The sequence below is a fragment of the Homarus americanus genome, unplaced genomic scaffold, assembly GCF_018991925.1.
Source record: "Homarus americanus isolate GMGI-L3 unplaced genomic scaffold, GMGI_Hamer_2.0 scaffold74, whole genome shotgun sequence".
In the NCBI taxonomy this organism is placed as follows: Eukaryota; Metazoa; Arthropoda; class Malacostraca; order Decapoda; family Nephropidae; genus Homarus; species Homarus americanus.
In genome coordinates, this window is record NW_024716951.1 from 3,955,057 (window position 1) to 3,971,825 (window position 16,769).

The 16,769-nt window shown below is 43.3% G+C and overlaps 2 protein-coding genes and 1 long non-coding RNA gene across 4 annotated transcripts in view; 2 read left to right on the forward strand and 1 right to left on the reverse strand.

Annotated features, from left to right (window-relative positions):
• Nucleotides 1-16,769, reverse strand: part of LOC121858659 (2-oxoglutarate-Fe(II) type oxidoreductase ppzD-like) — a 30,728-nt gene that overhangs the window by 11,323 nt on the left and 2,636 nt on the right. The window lies entirely within an intron of this gene.
• LOC121858661 lies at nucleotides 814-4,333 on the forward strand. Of its 2 annotated transcripts, XR_006087478.1 has the most exons (4): nucleotides 814-946; nucleotides 2,216-2,361; nucleotides 2,538-2,643; nucleotides 3,054-4,333. It is a non-coding gene; the product is annotated as an uncharacterized LOC121858661 (long non-coding RNA). The 2 variants fall into 2 exon arrangements; XR_006087477.1 differs by lacking the exon at nucleotides 2,216-2,361.
• On the forward strand, nucleotides 7,104-14,989 carry LOC121858658 (endoglucanase A-like). The gene is made up of 13 exons (XM_042355217.1): nucleotides 7,104-7,214; nucleotides 7,698-7,777; nucleotides 8,181-8,322; nucleotides 8,580-8,675; nucleotides 9,287-9,375; nucleotides 9,934-10,027; nucleotides 10,273-10,331; nucleotides 12,333-12,451; nucleotides 12,761-12,926; nucleotides 13,234-13,398; nucleotides 13,520-13,659; nucleotides 13,789-13,894; nucleotides 14,234-14,989. The coding sequence occupies exons 1-13, from the start codon at nucleotides 7,160-7,162 to the stop codon at nucleotides 14,339-14,341; spliced, it is 1,419 nt and encodes a 472-aa protein (XP_042211151.1). The 5' UTR covers nucleotides 7,104-7,159; the 3' UTR covers nucleotides 14,342-14,989.

Genomic DNA, 16,769 nt, shown 5'->3' on the forward strand with positions numbered 1-16,769 from the left:
ATTCAGGTACTAAACAATCCAACCAGGAACGAACACGTAGCCATGGTTTTAAATTAGACGAATTTGGGGTTTTACGTGAAATAGGGCCTGATGGGAAATTAATCTAAAAATATATCAGCTACGATGTTGTGGGAACGTGAGGTCTGGTGGGAGAGGTAAGGGTGGTATACACAACATTGACGCGCATGCTCTGGGCCAGATGCATTTAATCTCAGAGACACTAACGTCACAACACGAGGAACAAAGAGTGTGTTATCCATCAACATTAATTGACAACGCTTCCCTTCCTAGCTGGCGCCAATTTTATATCCTCAAGGAAAACAGGAAATCCTAATAAAGCAGAAAAATACACTTACCGTAGGAACATCTTCTCGTGAGCACCTAAAACCACGGCAACTTCAAGTCATCTTTTAACTGATACTCAAGACATTGTTGGGTTTTCTCACACGACAGATAAGAAAGATTGCGCTGTAAATATACGAGTGTGTAATGAAACAGACACATCAAGTTTTTCAGCCACTTTCAGAAATCGACAGATGAGGGAAAAATTTCACCTGCACTGACGTATATACCAAAGTCTTTTATCATTTTAATGTTGGTGTGTGTACGTCAAGTGTTGGTGTATGTACGTCAAGTGTTGGTGTATGTACGTCAAGTGATGGTGTATGCACGTCAAGTATTGGTGTATGTACGTCAAGTGTTGGTGTATGTATGTCACGTTACAATTGTTGTCGGGTTGTAGGAGTGCGTGGGAAGTTATGTTGACATGAGCAGCGATTTAGAGGAACAGAGCCAGCCAGCCTGGACCCTCCCTCCCCCTCACCAGAGTTCCTCATATACCGATTCTCACATCACTCCTCGTCACCACTATCTGTAGCAGCAACAGTCATGACCAGAGTGAGGATCTACCTGCTGGCCGCTGTCACCTTCGCCCTTCTACATACAGGTACTGAATGGTTCACCCAACATCTCGTCTATCATGGTGGAGCTCATTCGATAATTTAAAACCTACCTTTAAAAAAGGAAATACGTATATAATATCCACAAAGCCATATTAAGGTATTATTATAAAGCTCGGGATTACAGGGGGTATAATGTAACCTTCTGACCTTTGACCTTTAATTATATGGGTCACTTAAAGGTTCTCTCTGTGACCCATAAAATAACAATGATTCTGTGAGATTTGTTAGTGAGAAAACTTGTCAGTATTTGTGGATTTCGATCTTGGGGAAACATGGCTTTTTAAGAGTTATGAAAGATGAAGAAGAGAAAGAAAAAGAAGAGGAAGAGGAAGAAGATGAAGGAGAGAAAGAGGCAGATGAAAAAGAGGAAGAGGAGGAGGAGGAAGAAGAAGAAGAAGAAGAGGAAAAAGAGGAAGAAGAGAAGGAAGAAGAAGAGGAGGAAGAGGAAAAAGAGAAGGAAACAGAAAAGGAGGAAGAGGAAGAAGAGGAGAAGGAAGTAGAGGAAAAGGGGAAGAGGAAGCTGAAAAAGAGGAAGAAGAGGAAGACGAGGAGGAGGACGAAGTAGCAATAATTAACTTTTATTTACTCTTTTTATTTGTTATTTCTTTATTTCTTTAACTTTACTTACTTTTTCTGCTTCTTTATTCTCTAATTCTCTTTTCTTATTCTTAATTCATTATTCTTTAATTACTGTTTGTCTAACTAAGCAATACTTCCATTATTTGATATATTTTCCACACACACACACACTGTCTCACTTACCGTTCTCTATCTGTCTTCTAGTACTGGGACGGCACCTCAGAGAAGATTGGGCTGGAAAAGGTGCCCTAAACATAGCCTGCCTAAAAAACCAACCTGACCAGGCAACCACACCCAGTATGGTCATCCATATGCGGTCGAAAACACAATACAAATCACAGATTCAAACAAAAACAAACTATACAACCTCTTGTTGCATAGAATGTCAGGACCCTTCTGGATACTGGCACAAATGTGCGTCCTCAAATAAAGAACCGCCCTTGTGGCAAAAGAGCTGGCTGTGAACTCTACTTTCCACTGTTGTTGGACTTATCCATGTGAATCTTTCCGAGAGGGAGAAATGGAAAGTATAAAACAGACTAAATTTACGTTTGTGGTTTATTCTTGTACTTAATTGAGATTGACATAAAATGGGTGATTCTGCTTGGGTGTTTGTATATTTTTGTTTCTTTATTAAGTATATTTAAAAGTGTATATTTTGGTATTTTCTCCAGGCGGCTAAATACGGTGATCCGGCCGACGTTGAGACGAATCTTCAGGGGTCTGAGGGTCAAATCAACTACATCCTGGGAGACGCCGGTCACTCCTTCGTCGTGGGTTTCGGTGTAGACCCTCCACAACCTCCTCACCACCGCTCTAGGTACACACACACACACACACACACACACACACACGCTAATAATAATAATAATAATAATAATAATAATAATAATAATGATAATAATAATAATAATAATAATATTTCTAGAATGTAATTTAATGTGATTATTACTCTACTACCAGCGACTAATAAAGTTAATTACCCACAATACCCAGCTCGTGCCCAGTGCCCCCAGCCTCCTGTACTGATGGCTGGGCACAACAGCAACCGGGACCTAATCCACACACGCTATACGGCGCTCTGGTTGGCGGCCCCTCGGAGGTGAGTGAGAGAGGAAGGGAGTGAAAGAGGGAGTAAGTAAGAGAGGGAGCGAGAGAGAGGGAAGGGGTGAGAAAGAGAGGGAGGGAATGAGTGAGAGGGAAGGAGTGAGTGAATCTGTGACTGTGAGTGAGTGGGTGCGTGTGTTAGTGAACCCTGATACGTGACCTAACACTTAACCTCTGACCCTTAACATTGATACGTGACCTCACACTTAACCTCTGACCCTTAACATTGATACATGACCTCACACGTCTTAACCTCTAACCCTTAACATTGATAATCACCTAACACGTCTTAACCTCTGACCCTTAACATTGATACATAACCTCACACTTAACCTCTGACCCTTAACATTGATACGTGACCTCACACTTAACCTCACCTGACCTCTGCTTGACCATCCCCCACAGGACGATAGCTACGTAGATGACAGAAGCGACTATGTACACAACGAAGGGGCCTGCAACTACAACGCCGCCTATACGGGAGCTCTGGTAGCCATCATCGAGAACATTTAGAAACCTACACCTCAGTAAAATATAAACCATTAAACACAAAAGATCCCTACTACTGGTGTGATATTAGAAACCATTAACCACTGCTGTTATATTAGAAACCATTAACCACTGCTGTTATAATAGAAACCATTAACCACTGTTTTTATATTAGAGACCATTAACTACTGTTGTTATATTGGAAACCATTAACCACTGTTGTTATAATAGAAACCATTAACCGCTGTTGGTATATTAGAAACCATTAACCACTGCTGTTATATTAGAAACCATTAACCGCTGTTGTTATATTAGAAACCATTAACCACTGCTGTTATATTAGAAATCATTAACCACTGCTGTTATATTAGAAACCATTAACCGCTGCTGTTATATTAGAAACCATTAACCACTGCTGTTATATTAGAAACCATTAACCACTGCTGTTATATTAGAAACCATTAACCACTACTGTCATATTAGAAACCATTAACCACTTCTGTTATATTAGAAACCATTAACCACTGCTTGTATATTAGAAACCATTAACCACTGCTGTTATATTAGAAACCATTAACCGCTGTTGTTATATTAGAAACCATTAACCACTGCTGTTATATCAGAAACCATTAACCACTGTTGTTATATTAGAAACCATTAACCACTGCTGTTATAATAGAAACCATTAACCGCTGTTGTTATGTTAGAAACCATTAACCGCTGTTGTTATATTGGAAACCATTAACCACTGCTTTTATATAAGAAACCTTTAACCGCTGTCGTTATATTAGAAACCATTAACCGCAGTTGTTATATTAGAAACCATTAACCGCAGTTGTTATATTAGAAACCATTAACCACTGCTTTTATATAAGAAACCATTAATCACTGCTGTTATATTAGAAACCATTAACCACTGTTGTTATATTAGAAATCATTAACCACTGTTGTTCTATTAGAAACCATTAACCACTGTTGTTATATTAGAAACCATTAACAACTGCTGTTATATTAGAAACCATTAACCACTGTTGTTATATTAGAAACCATTAACCACTGCTGTCATATTAGAAACCTATTATTACTCGTTCCTTAAGAATATAAACTTATTATTATTGGGGCCCATCAGGACTGGGGTCTATTACTGTCAGGGCCCGTTAAACATGCATCCTCCACCCTTACGTTATGAAATAAATAGTGAATATAATTTATCATTGTTTTCATTATCCACATCAGTACATTATACGAACAATGAAAAGTAGCTAAGTAAAGAAAATAATAATAATAATAATAATAATAATAATAATAATAATAATAATAATAATAATAATAATAATAATAATAATAGCAATGGTGATAATAATAATATAATAGAGCAAATCCAGACGTGAGAGTAACAGTAAGCAGACAAGCAATTAACACTAAGCAGGTGAAACATAAGTAACAGTAAGCAGGTAAACAAGTAACACTAAGCTGGTCAAGCATAAGTAACAGTAAGGAGGTAAACAAGTAACGCTAAGCAGGTAAACATCGGTAACGGTAAGCAGGTAACGACAATGCTACTAATTTGCTGTCACTCGGAATCGAGTATGACGATCATCCAGCTGTGATACAATGATAAGAGTTATTAAGGATGTCACCTAGGTTGGTGAGTTCTGAGGTGACTAAAGAGGCCGACACGGGACCGGCAGGGTCGAATCACAGATGTTGCACATGTGGGGGGCTACATCTAGTGCGGGAGGGGTGGCTGCAGCGTCTTTCCGGCGTTGGCGCTTGTCTGCCTCGTTATGCAGTCGGGCAAACTCGAAAGTATTGACACCTTCTTGTGTGGTGATCCTCCAAGCGTGACGGTGTGAAGTAAGCGTCTCCCAGGTGAGGGGGTCGATTTGGCACGTTTCAGGTTTGTCTTAAGACAATCCTTATACCTTTTCAGTTGCCCACCAGCGTTACGTTTACTATTCGTTAGGTGACTGTAAAGTAGCTGCTTTGGCAGTCTACTGTCTTCCATGCAGGTAACATGGTCAGTCCAGCGCAGTTGTTCATGGATAATGGTAGCCTCGATGCTCCTATAGTTGATGTCAGAAAGAACACATTGGTCTTTTGTCTTCGCAACGAACTCGGAGGATGGTACATAGACTACCTTGGTGAAAGTTTTAAAGTGCCTTGAGGTGCCTCCTGTATGTTACCCATGTCTCGCTGCCATATAGCAGGGTGGGGAGGACCGCTGCTCGATATATGTGTAACTTAGTAGATTATTTCAGCTGCCTACAGCTGAAGACACGGTTTCCGGGTCTGCCAAACGCTTGAGATGCACATCTGATCTGATGTCCGCAGAGGTGGACAGGTGGGAGCCGAGATACCAAAAGAGGGTAACATTAGAGAGGGTAGTACCGTTAAGCTGGATGAATGGTGGAGGTGTGGCTGAACCAGGGGCAGGCTGAAAGAGACTAAGTATTACGTACATTCACCTCAAGGCCGAAGTGTGCATATGCATCTGCGTAGGTGTTCAGGATCTACTGTAGGTCGCTTTCAGCGTGAGCGACAAGGGTGAACTCGTCTGCATGCTGAAGCTCAGTAATGGAAGCTGCCGACCCCAATGTTTCAGCCTGGAGTCATCTTTCCTGATCCGGTTAAATTGGCGCTGGCACGGATAAGGAAGGCAGCCAAGAAGATGGAAAAAAAAGAGTTGGTGCCAGTACACACCCTTGTTTAACTGCCATTTGAATGGGGAAGAACTCAGACTGGGTGCCATTGTGCAGGACACTGCCGTTCATATCATCGTGGAGATGCCACATAGAGATTCTGGGAAGAAGTTTTCCGCTTCAGGAAGAAGTCTGTTTAGGAGGACTCGGGCGATAATCTTGCCAACTACAGACAGCAGCGAGATCCCATTGTAGTTACCACAGTCTGACCGGTCTACCTTGTTCTTATAAATATTAAGAGCTTGGGGGATTTCCTTCTTTTCCCATATATTCTCCAGGAGAGAGTGGAGACGGCTGGTAAGCAGAGGTCCCCCTGCTTTATGCAGCTCGGCTGGGATTCCATCAGGCCCTGAGGCTTTGTTATTTTTTATCTGTTTGATGGCAGTAGCTACCTCATCCAGGGATGAGGGATAGCTGAGATGGGTCATCTCTGGATACTGAGAGACCTGCTGGATAGTCAGGACATCCACATCGGTGTTTTGGTTGAGCAGTGAATGGTAGTGCTCTTTCCAGCACTGAAGGAGGCCTTCATCGTCTTTAAATATGGAGTTACCGTCGGATAAGCGGAGGGGGGCTGCACCACGAGTGATTGGCCCATAAAAAAAACGGACCAATAAGCGACAATGGAGATGAGATCCTCAAGTAACTCCTAATTTGAGTAAACAAAAGCACGAACGGATCAGATGGGGGATATTATGGTCGAGAAATTTACAGTTATTTACTTAAAAAGGATGAGCTTAGGATGGGATACCTAGGGGTGGGGGTAAAGTATATAGAAAATACCTGAACCCAAACAGCATTGAATTGATACAAAGATAATTAAAGTATGTAGTCTTCATGGTGATTCACAATAGACAAGCTTCATCAGAGAGGATACAGTGTGTGTGTGTGTGAACTAAAAATGCAACGAGGTAACACACGGAGGAATCACATGATAGTCGTACCCGCACACACGCACACACACACACACACACACACACACACACACACACACACACACCAAGCTCATTATTATCTGAACCACACTTGGGGTTCTGCCCACGACTACGATTAACTTTCTAAAGGGCAACTTGCAGCTGGCGACAGAAACAGGTGTCCTATTGACGTCAGAGGTACTTCCTTTGCATTTTGTGGATTGTATTGACGTCCATGGCTAGTTTTAACGCTTACGTAGAAGTTTACAAGAACCAAGTTCACCAAGTAATAAAGGGGAAACTTACCCCAACGTTCCCTGGGGGCGTGGGAGCCTTGGTGAGGTTTATAAACTGAGAGCGAAAACCATTCGTCACCAGTGTGTCTCCCGCAGCAGACATAACCAGAATGCTGACAAAGATCTTCCTACTGGGTGCCGCCACCTTCGCTCTCCTCCATACAGGTATTTACTATCTCATTTTTTGGCTCTGGAATAAACTTTGAGGTCTTTTGGGGAATTCCAACTTCGAATAATTTTCTGGTTATCCCCAACCTAATAACGAAAAATTATAAAGGGTAACCAAAAATCTCAGGAAGACTCGTGGTAGTAATGTTTGTGTCTCAGATATTTCGATTACCGACGCTGTAATCCCTGTACACTAAGAGAAAAATAATCGAACTGTTCCTCAGATGTGGAACTTCATTCTTGTTCCTCTTCCTGTTACTGCTCTGGAAACTAATCCCTTACACCGGGCTGCAGGTCTCGTGTGGCTGTTTCTTAAATCACTAAAAGCAAAACAAAAAACTTTACATTTCTTTTCACTGGCTCAAAGACGCGCCCTAAGACACTCACTCTGGTACACTTCCTCCACTACAGCTTCTACAGTTCGTGAGTGAGATACATGTTGTGTCTTCCTTCCCACGCTAAAATAACGTTTCATTTCAGGAGAGGCGCTGGTGGCTCGCCTCGAGGACGTTCCCAACCCCTGTAAAACGACTGGCATGAAACCTTTTGACTACAGCCAGGTAAACCATCCGTGATCTTCCTGTCTGGGTCAATTTCATTTAACCAGCGACTTAGATAGGGACGAGCACTTCTTTGAAACCACGTGAAGGGTCTCTACCTTAGAAAACTTCTTTGATATAACCTTAATGAGCATTAATTTTGTCACAGTGTGTAGAACCTTATTAAGCATATAGTGTTACCCAGTCTGCCTTGCCCCTTGTCAGTTACTATGCATAGTAACACATGTAGTGCACACCTGTTCTCTTCCTCTACAGTGCTATGCGTGACGACACCTGCAGTTCACATCTCTTGGTCTAATTACACAGCGTTACATCAGCCTTTCCCCTAATACCGAGTTATGCAATTTAGACACGGAATTATGGTAGAATTACACCTGATATTCCCGCCTCTCTGCTCCTACAGTTACTGTGTATGTCGGTCCTATTCTACGAGGCTCAACGCTCTGGTGAACTGCCCGGGGATCAGCGACTCACCTGGCGGGGAGACTCAGCCCTTAAAGATGGTTCTGATGTCGGCCACGATCTTACTGGTGGATATTTCGATGGTGAGTCGACGGAGGAAAGAAAGAGATAAATAGAGAGAAACAATACAAAAACAAAATCACTGCAATTCTTTCGTACTTGTCATCTTTGTTCTTCATCACCATTCATACATAACATTCAGTTCACTAACTCTGGTGACCCATTAAATCAGCAACAGTCATTTTTATGTTGAAGTGTTTTGTCTACATGTTATGGTACGGTTTTATTAATCTGTTTAATAACTTCTCAGCAACTGACGAGCTTGTGTTTCCTTCCTCAGCTGGTGACTTTGTGAAATTTGGTTTCCCGATGGCTTTCAGTACCACCCTCCTGGCCTGGGGCCTTATCGACTTCAGTAATGGTTATTCTTCTGCAGGTACGTCCCTCTCTTATCGTTAGTACCTGACCTTTTTATTCCCTACCAGTTCTCTATAGTTTGGATCGTGTTTACTACCTGATCTCTACGTATTACCTGTCCAGACGTAAACGAGATAGAGGATAGAACTCTCTCTCTCTCTCTCTCTCTCTCTCTCTCTCTCTCTCTCTCTCTCTCTCTCTCTCTCTCTCTCTCTCTCTCTCTCTCTCTCTCTCTCTCTCTCTCTCTCTCTCTCTCTCTCTCTCTCTCTCTCTCTCTATATATATATATATATATATATATATATATATATATATATATATATAATAAGATTCAAGAACAAATTAACAAAGTAATAACCATTTTTTTTTTTACTTTCCTCTCTTTGGGTTCCTTGTTCACGTTGTTTTAGTTCCCTTCAATAACTCCTTTAGATAGGTAGAGTGTCGTGATACAATAAACAGTGAGGAATACAGTGCACTCTACACGGCTTTATCTAATCTTCAGGTGATCCGAAAAATAATTCTCTCAGTGGGTCAGTCAGTAAGATGAAGAGGAGACAGTAGAGATGAGAAGAAAGATTTCCATTCATGATATTAATGTTAGTAATGTTTTGTGTTTCCTCATGGCAGGTCAGACCAATCATGGCAAAGCAGCTGTTAAATGGGCCACTGACTATTTCCTTAAGTGTCACACCGGTCACTACGAATTCTACGGTCAGGTGGGTATGTGGATGTGGTTGATGGAGTCATGTGGGTGTGTAGACCTGTAACTTTTAAGGCCTGTGATGAGTGGGACTTGCCATTACACAGTCCCACTTAAAAGTAATTTGCTTTTAGTGCTTTAAGAAATACCTACTACTGAGAGAGAGAGTTGCATCATACTGCGACACTCAGGTTCGACAAAACATCCGCGAGATGTTTAATACGGCTATAACCTGTGAACAACCTTTACCCTGGCTTACAGGTGTGTGGATGTTAAGTGTGTGGTTCACAGGGTCATGTGGGTGTGTGGGTGTGGTTGAAGGAGCTATGTGGATAGTTCAGTGTGGTTGGGTGGTAGCAGGTGGGTTGTTGTGTGTGGTTGGGGAGGTCAGGTGGGTGGTTCAATGAGGTTGGGTGGTAACGGGGGTGGTTGTATTATCCTCTACTGAACCAAACCAGGATAACTTTTACATGTCAGTATGAACACGTGTCGGATGTTCATCACTAACCTAACCTAACCTAACCTAACCTAACAAGAGCTTCTCAACACGTGATTACTACTCCACCTTCGTCAGGTTGGTGACGGCCACATCGATCACGATTACTGGGGACGGCCTGAGGAGATGACCATGAAGAGACCTTCCTTTAAGATCGACAGCAGCAAACCAGGTGTGTGTGTGTGTGTGTGTGTGTGTGTGTGAGAGAGAGAGAGAGAGAGAGAGAGAGAGAGAATACCAGAGTTCCTTCCTTCACCAGTAGTATATATACACAGTTAAAGAAGGCGGCTGTTATTCGGATATATGTAATACTGTACACGTTTGAGGAAATATTGTAGATAACAATGATAGATAGTGTTTCTAGGGCGGCAGTAGTGGTAGTGAGTGACTTATAATACTGTCTATTTTTCCCCGTAGGCACTGAATTGGCTGGCGAGACTGCTGCTGCCCTCGCCGCTGCCTATATGGTGTTCAAGGTAAATTGTCTTTCTTAGTTAATTGCCTCTCGCTACCAGTACTACTAATACAACTACCATTCATCCTGATCGGTAACAATATTGACAACATGTAGTACCACAATCACTAACTCTTATCACAACATTAACCAACACTGCTTACCACAACAACCACTACTACTACTACTACTACTACTACTACTATTACTTTTTTTTTACGTGGCCTCCAGCCTCCCCTAATAACCACACCTTCGCCGCCATTTTTTACCTTGAAATTAAATATCCTAATACATAAGTAGCTATCCTAGCTGTGTTGAGTTAGTTGAGCCGCAGATCTATGTGGCATTCAGTGACTGTTGCCCCATAGTCAATATCTGCAACTGTTGTCGGTTTTGGGGCCGATGCTCTCGTTCTCCTGAGGCAGAGCAAAGCAGACCTAAGGAGAAAGAAGGACAGTCGACATCTCATCCAGGCTGTAACATAACTTCTGGGCTGCGGCTTCTGTTCGGATATCACCTCCGCGAGTCTGGCGTAGAAGCATCTGGCACTTGGTCCCATCCCACCAGAGGTTGTGAACACTAGAGGAGTGAAGCTGCCTTGATCAACGTTCTGAATTCTCTCCCCATATGCCATTATCTTGTCGTTCTCGTTCCTCCTCTGTGCAGCATCGAGAGCTAAGTTACTGTGACATGCGACCATGGGATCAAAAATCCTGATGTTGAAGAAGGCTCGCTGTCCCCGCGTCCAGAATCCTCGAGCACTGACATCAACACGGGGTTCGTTGGATGTGTTTGAAGTCCTATGTTAAAATTCTCACCGTCCAATAGATAGAGTGTCGGTTCTACCCTGACATCACGGCAGATTTCCTTCAACATATTTGCTGTGAGATCCCTTACTTCATCATGCCTCATGCATATGAAGTCCCCTTTCTTCCACACCATGGCGTGATCGACGTCATAGGAAGAGCCACACAGCAATGGGAGGGCAACCTTCTACTGTCCTACCATACCTTAGAGCAATGGCATCTGTAAATTCTTGTTTATTGAGACTGAAACCATTTGCCCTTATCAGTAATGTAGTTAACCATTTCGAGGCGCCCACCTCCAGCGCAATAGCTACTTTTTTTCCAAATTCTCTGGTACTTGCAGCATCAGTTGCTGCAACTTATCACTTTGGCCGTGCTGTCGTTCTGTCATAATGGACCTTCGAATCTTGTTTACTTCACTGGTATCCACCTCCCCTGTTGCTATTATGTGGTCAGTGAGGGCTTCCGTGAGCTTAACTGAGTTTTGATGTTCGGTGGCAGCAATTTCCTCTGGATTGGTCAATCCCATTCCTCCCAGTCTCGGTGGTAGTGCAAGGAGTGATCTTTCTGCTGGGGTTAAGTGAGGGTGTTTCACTAATTTGGGAATGAAATTGACACTGATAGCTTCTTCCAGAGGGTGGAGGAGGGGTCCGATATCAGTGATAGTGCGTATCAGGTAGCTCCAGCGATGCTTGACTCCATGGGTGAATGCCGCAAAAGCCGCATGTGGTTCTGTGTTAGCAATATCAGACAGAGCTTGGATTTCCCTAACCCACTCATTCACCTTTCCCGTTACGTACTCGGTTTTGAAGTCCGTCGTGCCGATTACTGCGCCTAGGTGCCTTTGGCCATCCTTTAGTTATTTTGACCTCACTTCCACCGAACACCTCCATTGCTCGTTCATAATGTTCTGGCTTCACAATGAGAAAGGACTTGCTGGCGTTTGGGTGGTACCCTATTTGTGGACCTCGCAGTGTTACCAGGTTCCACCACTACTACTATTACTACTACAACAGCCACTACATTCACTAGCACTACTCACCACCACTACCCATCATCATCACCACCACTACTACCCACCACTACTACTACCCACCACCACCACCACCACTACTTGCCACCACCACCACCACCCACCACCATCACCACCACTCATCACCACCACTACTACCCCCACTACTCACCACTACTCATCACAACCATTACTTCACCGGCAGAGTTCGGACGCCAGCTACTCCAAACAGTTATTATCAACGGCTAAAGAACTTTATCAGTTCGCCAACGAGAAGCGAGGCAGCTACAGCGACTCCATCCCAGAGGTCAAAGACTTCTACAAGTAAGTATTGATAACCTGGAGTTTCCCCCGTCCACCATCCACTCTCTTATTTTTGTTTTATTTATTCTTCATTTCATTCATTTTCTTTCTTGACTTCCACGGTCAAATTTAATTCATTCATCATCCTCGTTTTCAATCTTGTTCATATATATTTTATGATCTGACTCATTAAATATCAAAATATATGATGACTTGACCATCTTACTCTATGACCTGACTATTATCGCCATCACGAACCAGGTCATTAGTATATTATGACCTGACTCTGCCACCAGGTCATTAATACATTATGATCTACTCTGCCACCAGGTCGTGGAACGGGTTTGGTGACGAGCTGCTGTGGGCCGCTGCCTGGCTGTACAGAGCAACTGGGGACACAACCTACCTAGACAAGGCCAAAGAACACTGGGACGAATTCGATCTGGGTGACCCCCCGACAGAGTTCTCCTGGGACTCCAAGGCTCCAGGTGCCTATGTGAGTCTTCATCCCACTGAATATTACCCCCATCATATACCACTGTAATGAAAACTCCTCTAAGTCTTATAGTGAAAAAATTAAATATCTTAATTTCGTTCTTTTTGTGCTGCCATTATAAGGTATTGCGTGTTATAAATGATTGGTATCTAATTATATTTTGTTATAAAACTTCCCCGTCAAGTTGTTCCAACCTTCCACATCCAACAATATCAGCCACTTGGATGTGATTTTATCCTCCTCATCCCTCTACACTCTACATTCAACATCCCCCTGACTGCGCTACCTGCTCCTCCTCCTCCCACAGGCAGTCTTGGCTCTTGCCACTGGTAATGATCTGTATAAGAACACCCTCAAGACCTGCTTGGACAACATGAGGCACGACCTGCCCTACACCCCCGCCGGCCTGGTCTTCGTCAACGACTGGGGCTCCAACAGACACGCCGCCAACCTCGCCATGTTGGCCATGGTGGTGAGTACGTTGAGGGGCATTCACTAAAGCGGCCAGTTATCAATTCATCAATAAATCAATACACAGATCAAGTCATTCATCACTACCCTACTCATACACCGAGACTTTTCCTTGAACCCAGGCAGGCAAGTTGAACATCGACGCCAGCACCAACAGGCAGTGGGCGAAGAAGCAGATCGACTACATGCTGGGTGATCCTCTACACTCCTACGTGGTGGGCTTCGGTAGCAACCATCCTAAGAAGCCTCATCATGCCTCCTCGTGAGTGCCTTGTCATTCCCCCCTTTATTGTCTCATTAATAACAGTTTTGTCAATATTGTCACTTCATTTGTTATCATCTGTTGTCACCTAAGTTGCCAGAGACTAATCTTTGTTTTTGTTTTTTCCAGTTCCTGCCCCGACATGCCAGAGAAATGTGACCCTAACTGGGCCATGAACCAGGATGGCCCTAACCCCCAGACACTGTGGGGCGCGCTTGTTGGTGGTCCCTCACAAGTATGTATACTAACTCTCTCTCTCTTCTTTTGTAATACTTTTAATGTCGTGTACAGTATATTTTAGTCAATCATTTATTAAATACTTTAATCATTCATTCATACTTTAATCAATCATTTAATAAATACATTTCTTACTAATTAGTTTGTTTTCTGTCCATTAATATTCAACTGATGTAAAATAGCCATTGTATATATTATTTTTTCGAGGGTCCACCAATCACAGCATTTCTTTCACTTTGTGTCTTTGAGCTCCTACCAATCACAGCGATTCTATATGCACGTGCTGTCGAGGTCCACCAATCACAGCGACTCTCTCTTTCTCCCTCATTTAACACAGGACGACTCGTACAGTGACAGCCGCCCAGACTACCAGCATAATGAGGTGGCGTGTGACTACAATGCCGGCTTCACCGGTGCTTTGGCTGGCCTGGTAGAACACCACTAGACCCCCTCACAAGCCCGATCAACCCCTACTGCCACGTCCATGGTCTGGTCGAACACTTCTAGCGCCTCTCCGGACATGATCGAACACTTCTAGCGCCTCTCCGGACATGATCGAACACTTATAGCGCCTCACCGAACATGATTGAACACTTCTAGCGCCTCTCCGGACAAGATCGAACACCTCTAGCGCCTCTCCGGACATGATCGAACACTTCTAGCGCCTCTGCGGACATGACCGAACACTTCTAGCGCCTCCCCGGACATGATCGAACACTTCTAGCGCCTCTCCGGACATGATCGAACACTTCTAGCGCCTCTCCGGAGATGATCGAACACTTCTAGCTCCTCTGCGGACATGACCGAACACTTCTAGCGCCTCTACGGACATGATCGAACATTTCTAGCGCCTCTCCGGACATGATCGAACACTTCTAACGCCTCTCCGGAGATCATCGAACATTCAATAGATTAACCGAACACATATAGCACTTCGCTCAGGGGTTTTACGTCCTCTTGGTGAATGAATTCTTCTTTCAATTTATTCTTAAGATTAATAAACTAATACAGATTACAGATTGCCCACGAGAGGGCTAGTTTATTGGGCACCCCCTTACATCCTGTGCAAGGTTAATAAACTAATATTGATGCATATCTTGGTTTAAAGTTGACCTTAGAGTATTATGATGAAGGGCGAAGGAAGGAAATAGGAAGAAAGGAAGGAAATAAGAAGGAAGGAAGTAAGAAGGAAGGAAAGAAATAAGAAGGAAGGAAGGAAATAAGAAGGAAGGACGACTGACTTATGATGAAACACTTTGGTCTTGACCTTCACGCACACTCCTCTGCCCGCCCTCACACACCCCTCCCCCTACCCGCACACACCCCTCCTCCTACCCTCACACACCTCTCTCCCTACCATCACACACCCCTCCCCCTACCCGCACACACCCCTCCTCCTACCCTCACACACCTCTCTCCCTACCATCACACATACCCCACACACACCTCTCTCCCCACCCCTCCTCCACCCTCACACACCTCTCTCCCTACCATCACACACCCCTCCCCCTACCATCACACACCTCTCTCCCTACCATCACACACCCCTCTCCCTACCCTCACACACTCCCCTACCTCACCTTCACCGGGGTGTCAGGGTCAAACTGCTGTGGATCCCCTCTCACATAGGCCTCATAAAACATGACAGAGTTGATGCCCTCGCCAAACTCGCGTCTAACAAAGACACTGTTGAATACAATCTGGGTCTCTCAAAAAGAACCCTTAAAACTGTAATCAAGAAGGAACTTATTGATGAATTTGACGCAAGCAGACAGTGCAAACAGGCACTAGTCGATCCATAGTTTACCATGATGAGATGTATCAAATGAAACATGTAAATGGAGCAAGTAACAAGATCACTAGATTACAAGATGTTGTACTGTAACCGCTAGAATAAGGTTAGGGTATAAGTACCTCTGGCAGTATGTCCCTCAAACAGATGAGAACAAGACTAAATGTAAAGTGTGTGGCCATACATATGGCCACACACTTGAACACTACGTCCTCGACTGTGTGAAGATAGAACCTTTTAGGGACAGATCCAAGCACACTGTGTGTGAAATGGCACAACACTTCATTTCTAATGGCAAGATAGCCGACATATTAAGACTGTAACCACTTTTTTGCACCCAGTAGCTATATCAGTTCTCATGTATAGAACCAAACACAGTATGTGCTTGAATACTTCTCACACAAATGTGAATAAAAATGTGTGAGGCCAGACACACTGCCTCACACTCCTGTAATTATACAGTTGTGAATAAGTTACGCTTTGTGTATAGAACTTAACAAAGAATTTATTTTAAATACTGTGTATCATTCAATGCCATAATATCCTGACCACTCTATAATCCTTTTGCGCTACCGCTCACAGGATGAGTATGGGATGCACAATAAAATAAATTTAAATTAAGAATCACCCACTTCCCTCCTTAAGTGCCGGCGGAGTGAATAAAGTGAACTTGTAAGTCGCGATAAGTAGTTTTTAAATAGCAAGAAAGAAAATCATAATATATTAGTGAATGTGTGTTGGATATTGGCTGACTACTTAATATAAAAAACTATCTCTCACTATTTATAACTGATAAAAACAGATAACTGGACAAAAAGAGGGACATTAACCTAACCTACACACAGAATGACAAGAAGAATGGCTGGTAAAGCAAACCTTAAAAAACGTAAACATTGTGACGTCATTGTTTACAAATATACTGAAGGTAGGCGAACAGAGGTGTATTACAAAGGAATAATAATGATAATGGTTGCCTCTCGTGTAACGAGGATGGCCAGCCCAAGGGCCACCTAGGTGTGAATTTGTTTAAGGTGTAGAAGCTGTCGCCAACACAACAACCACGCTCTGAGTTAACGGGCTG

Coding starts and splice junctions, on each gene's coding strand:
- LOC121858658 (XM_042355217.1), top strand. CDS start 7,160: ATGCTGACAAAGATCTTCCTACTGGGTGCCGCCACCTTCGCTCTCCTC. Junction 7,778..8,180: donor AACCTTTTGACTACAGCCAG/GTAAACCATCCG, acceptor CTGCTCCTACAG/TTACTGTGTATGTCGGTCCT. Junction 8,676..9,286: donor TAATGGTTATTCTTCTGCAG/GTACGTCCCTCT, acceptor TCCTCATGGCAG/GTCAGACCAATCATGGCAAA.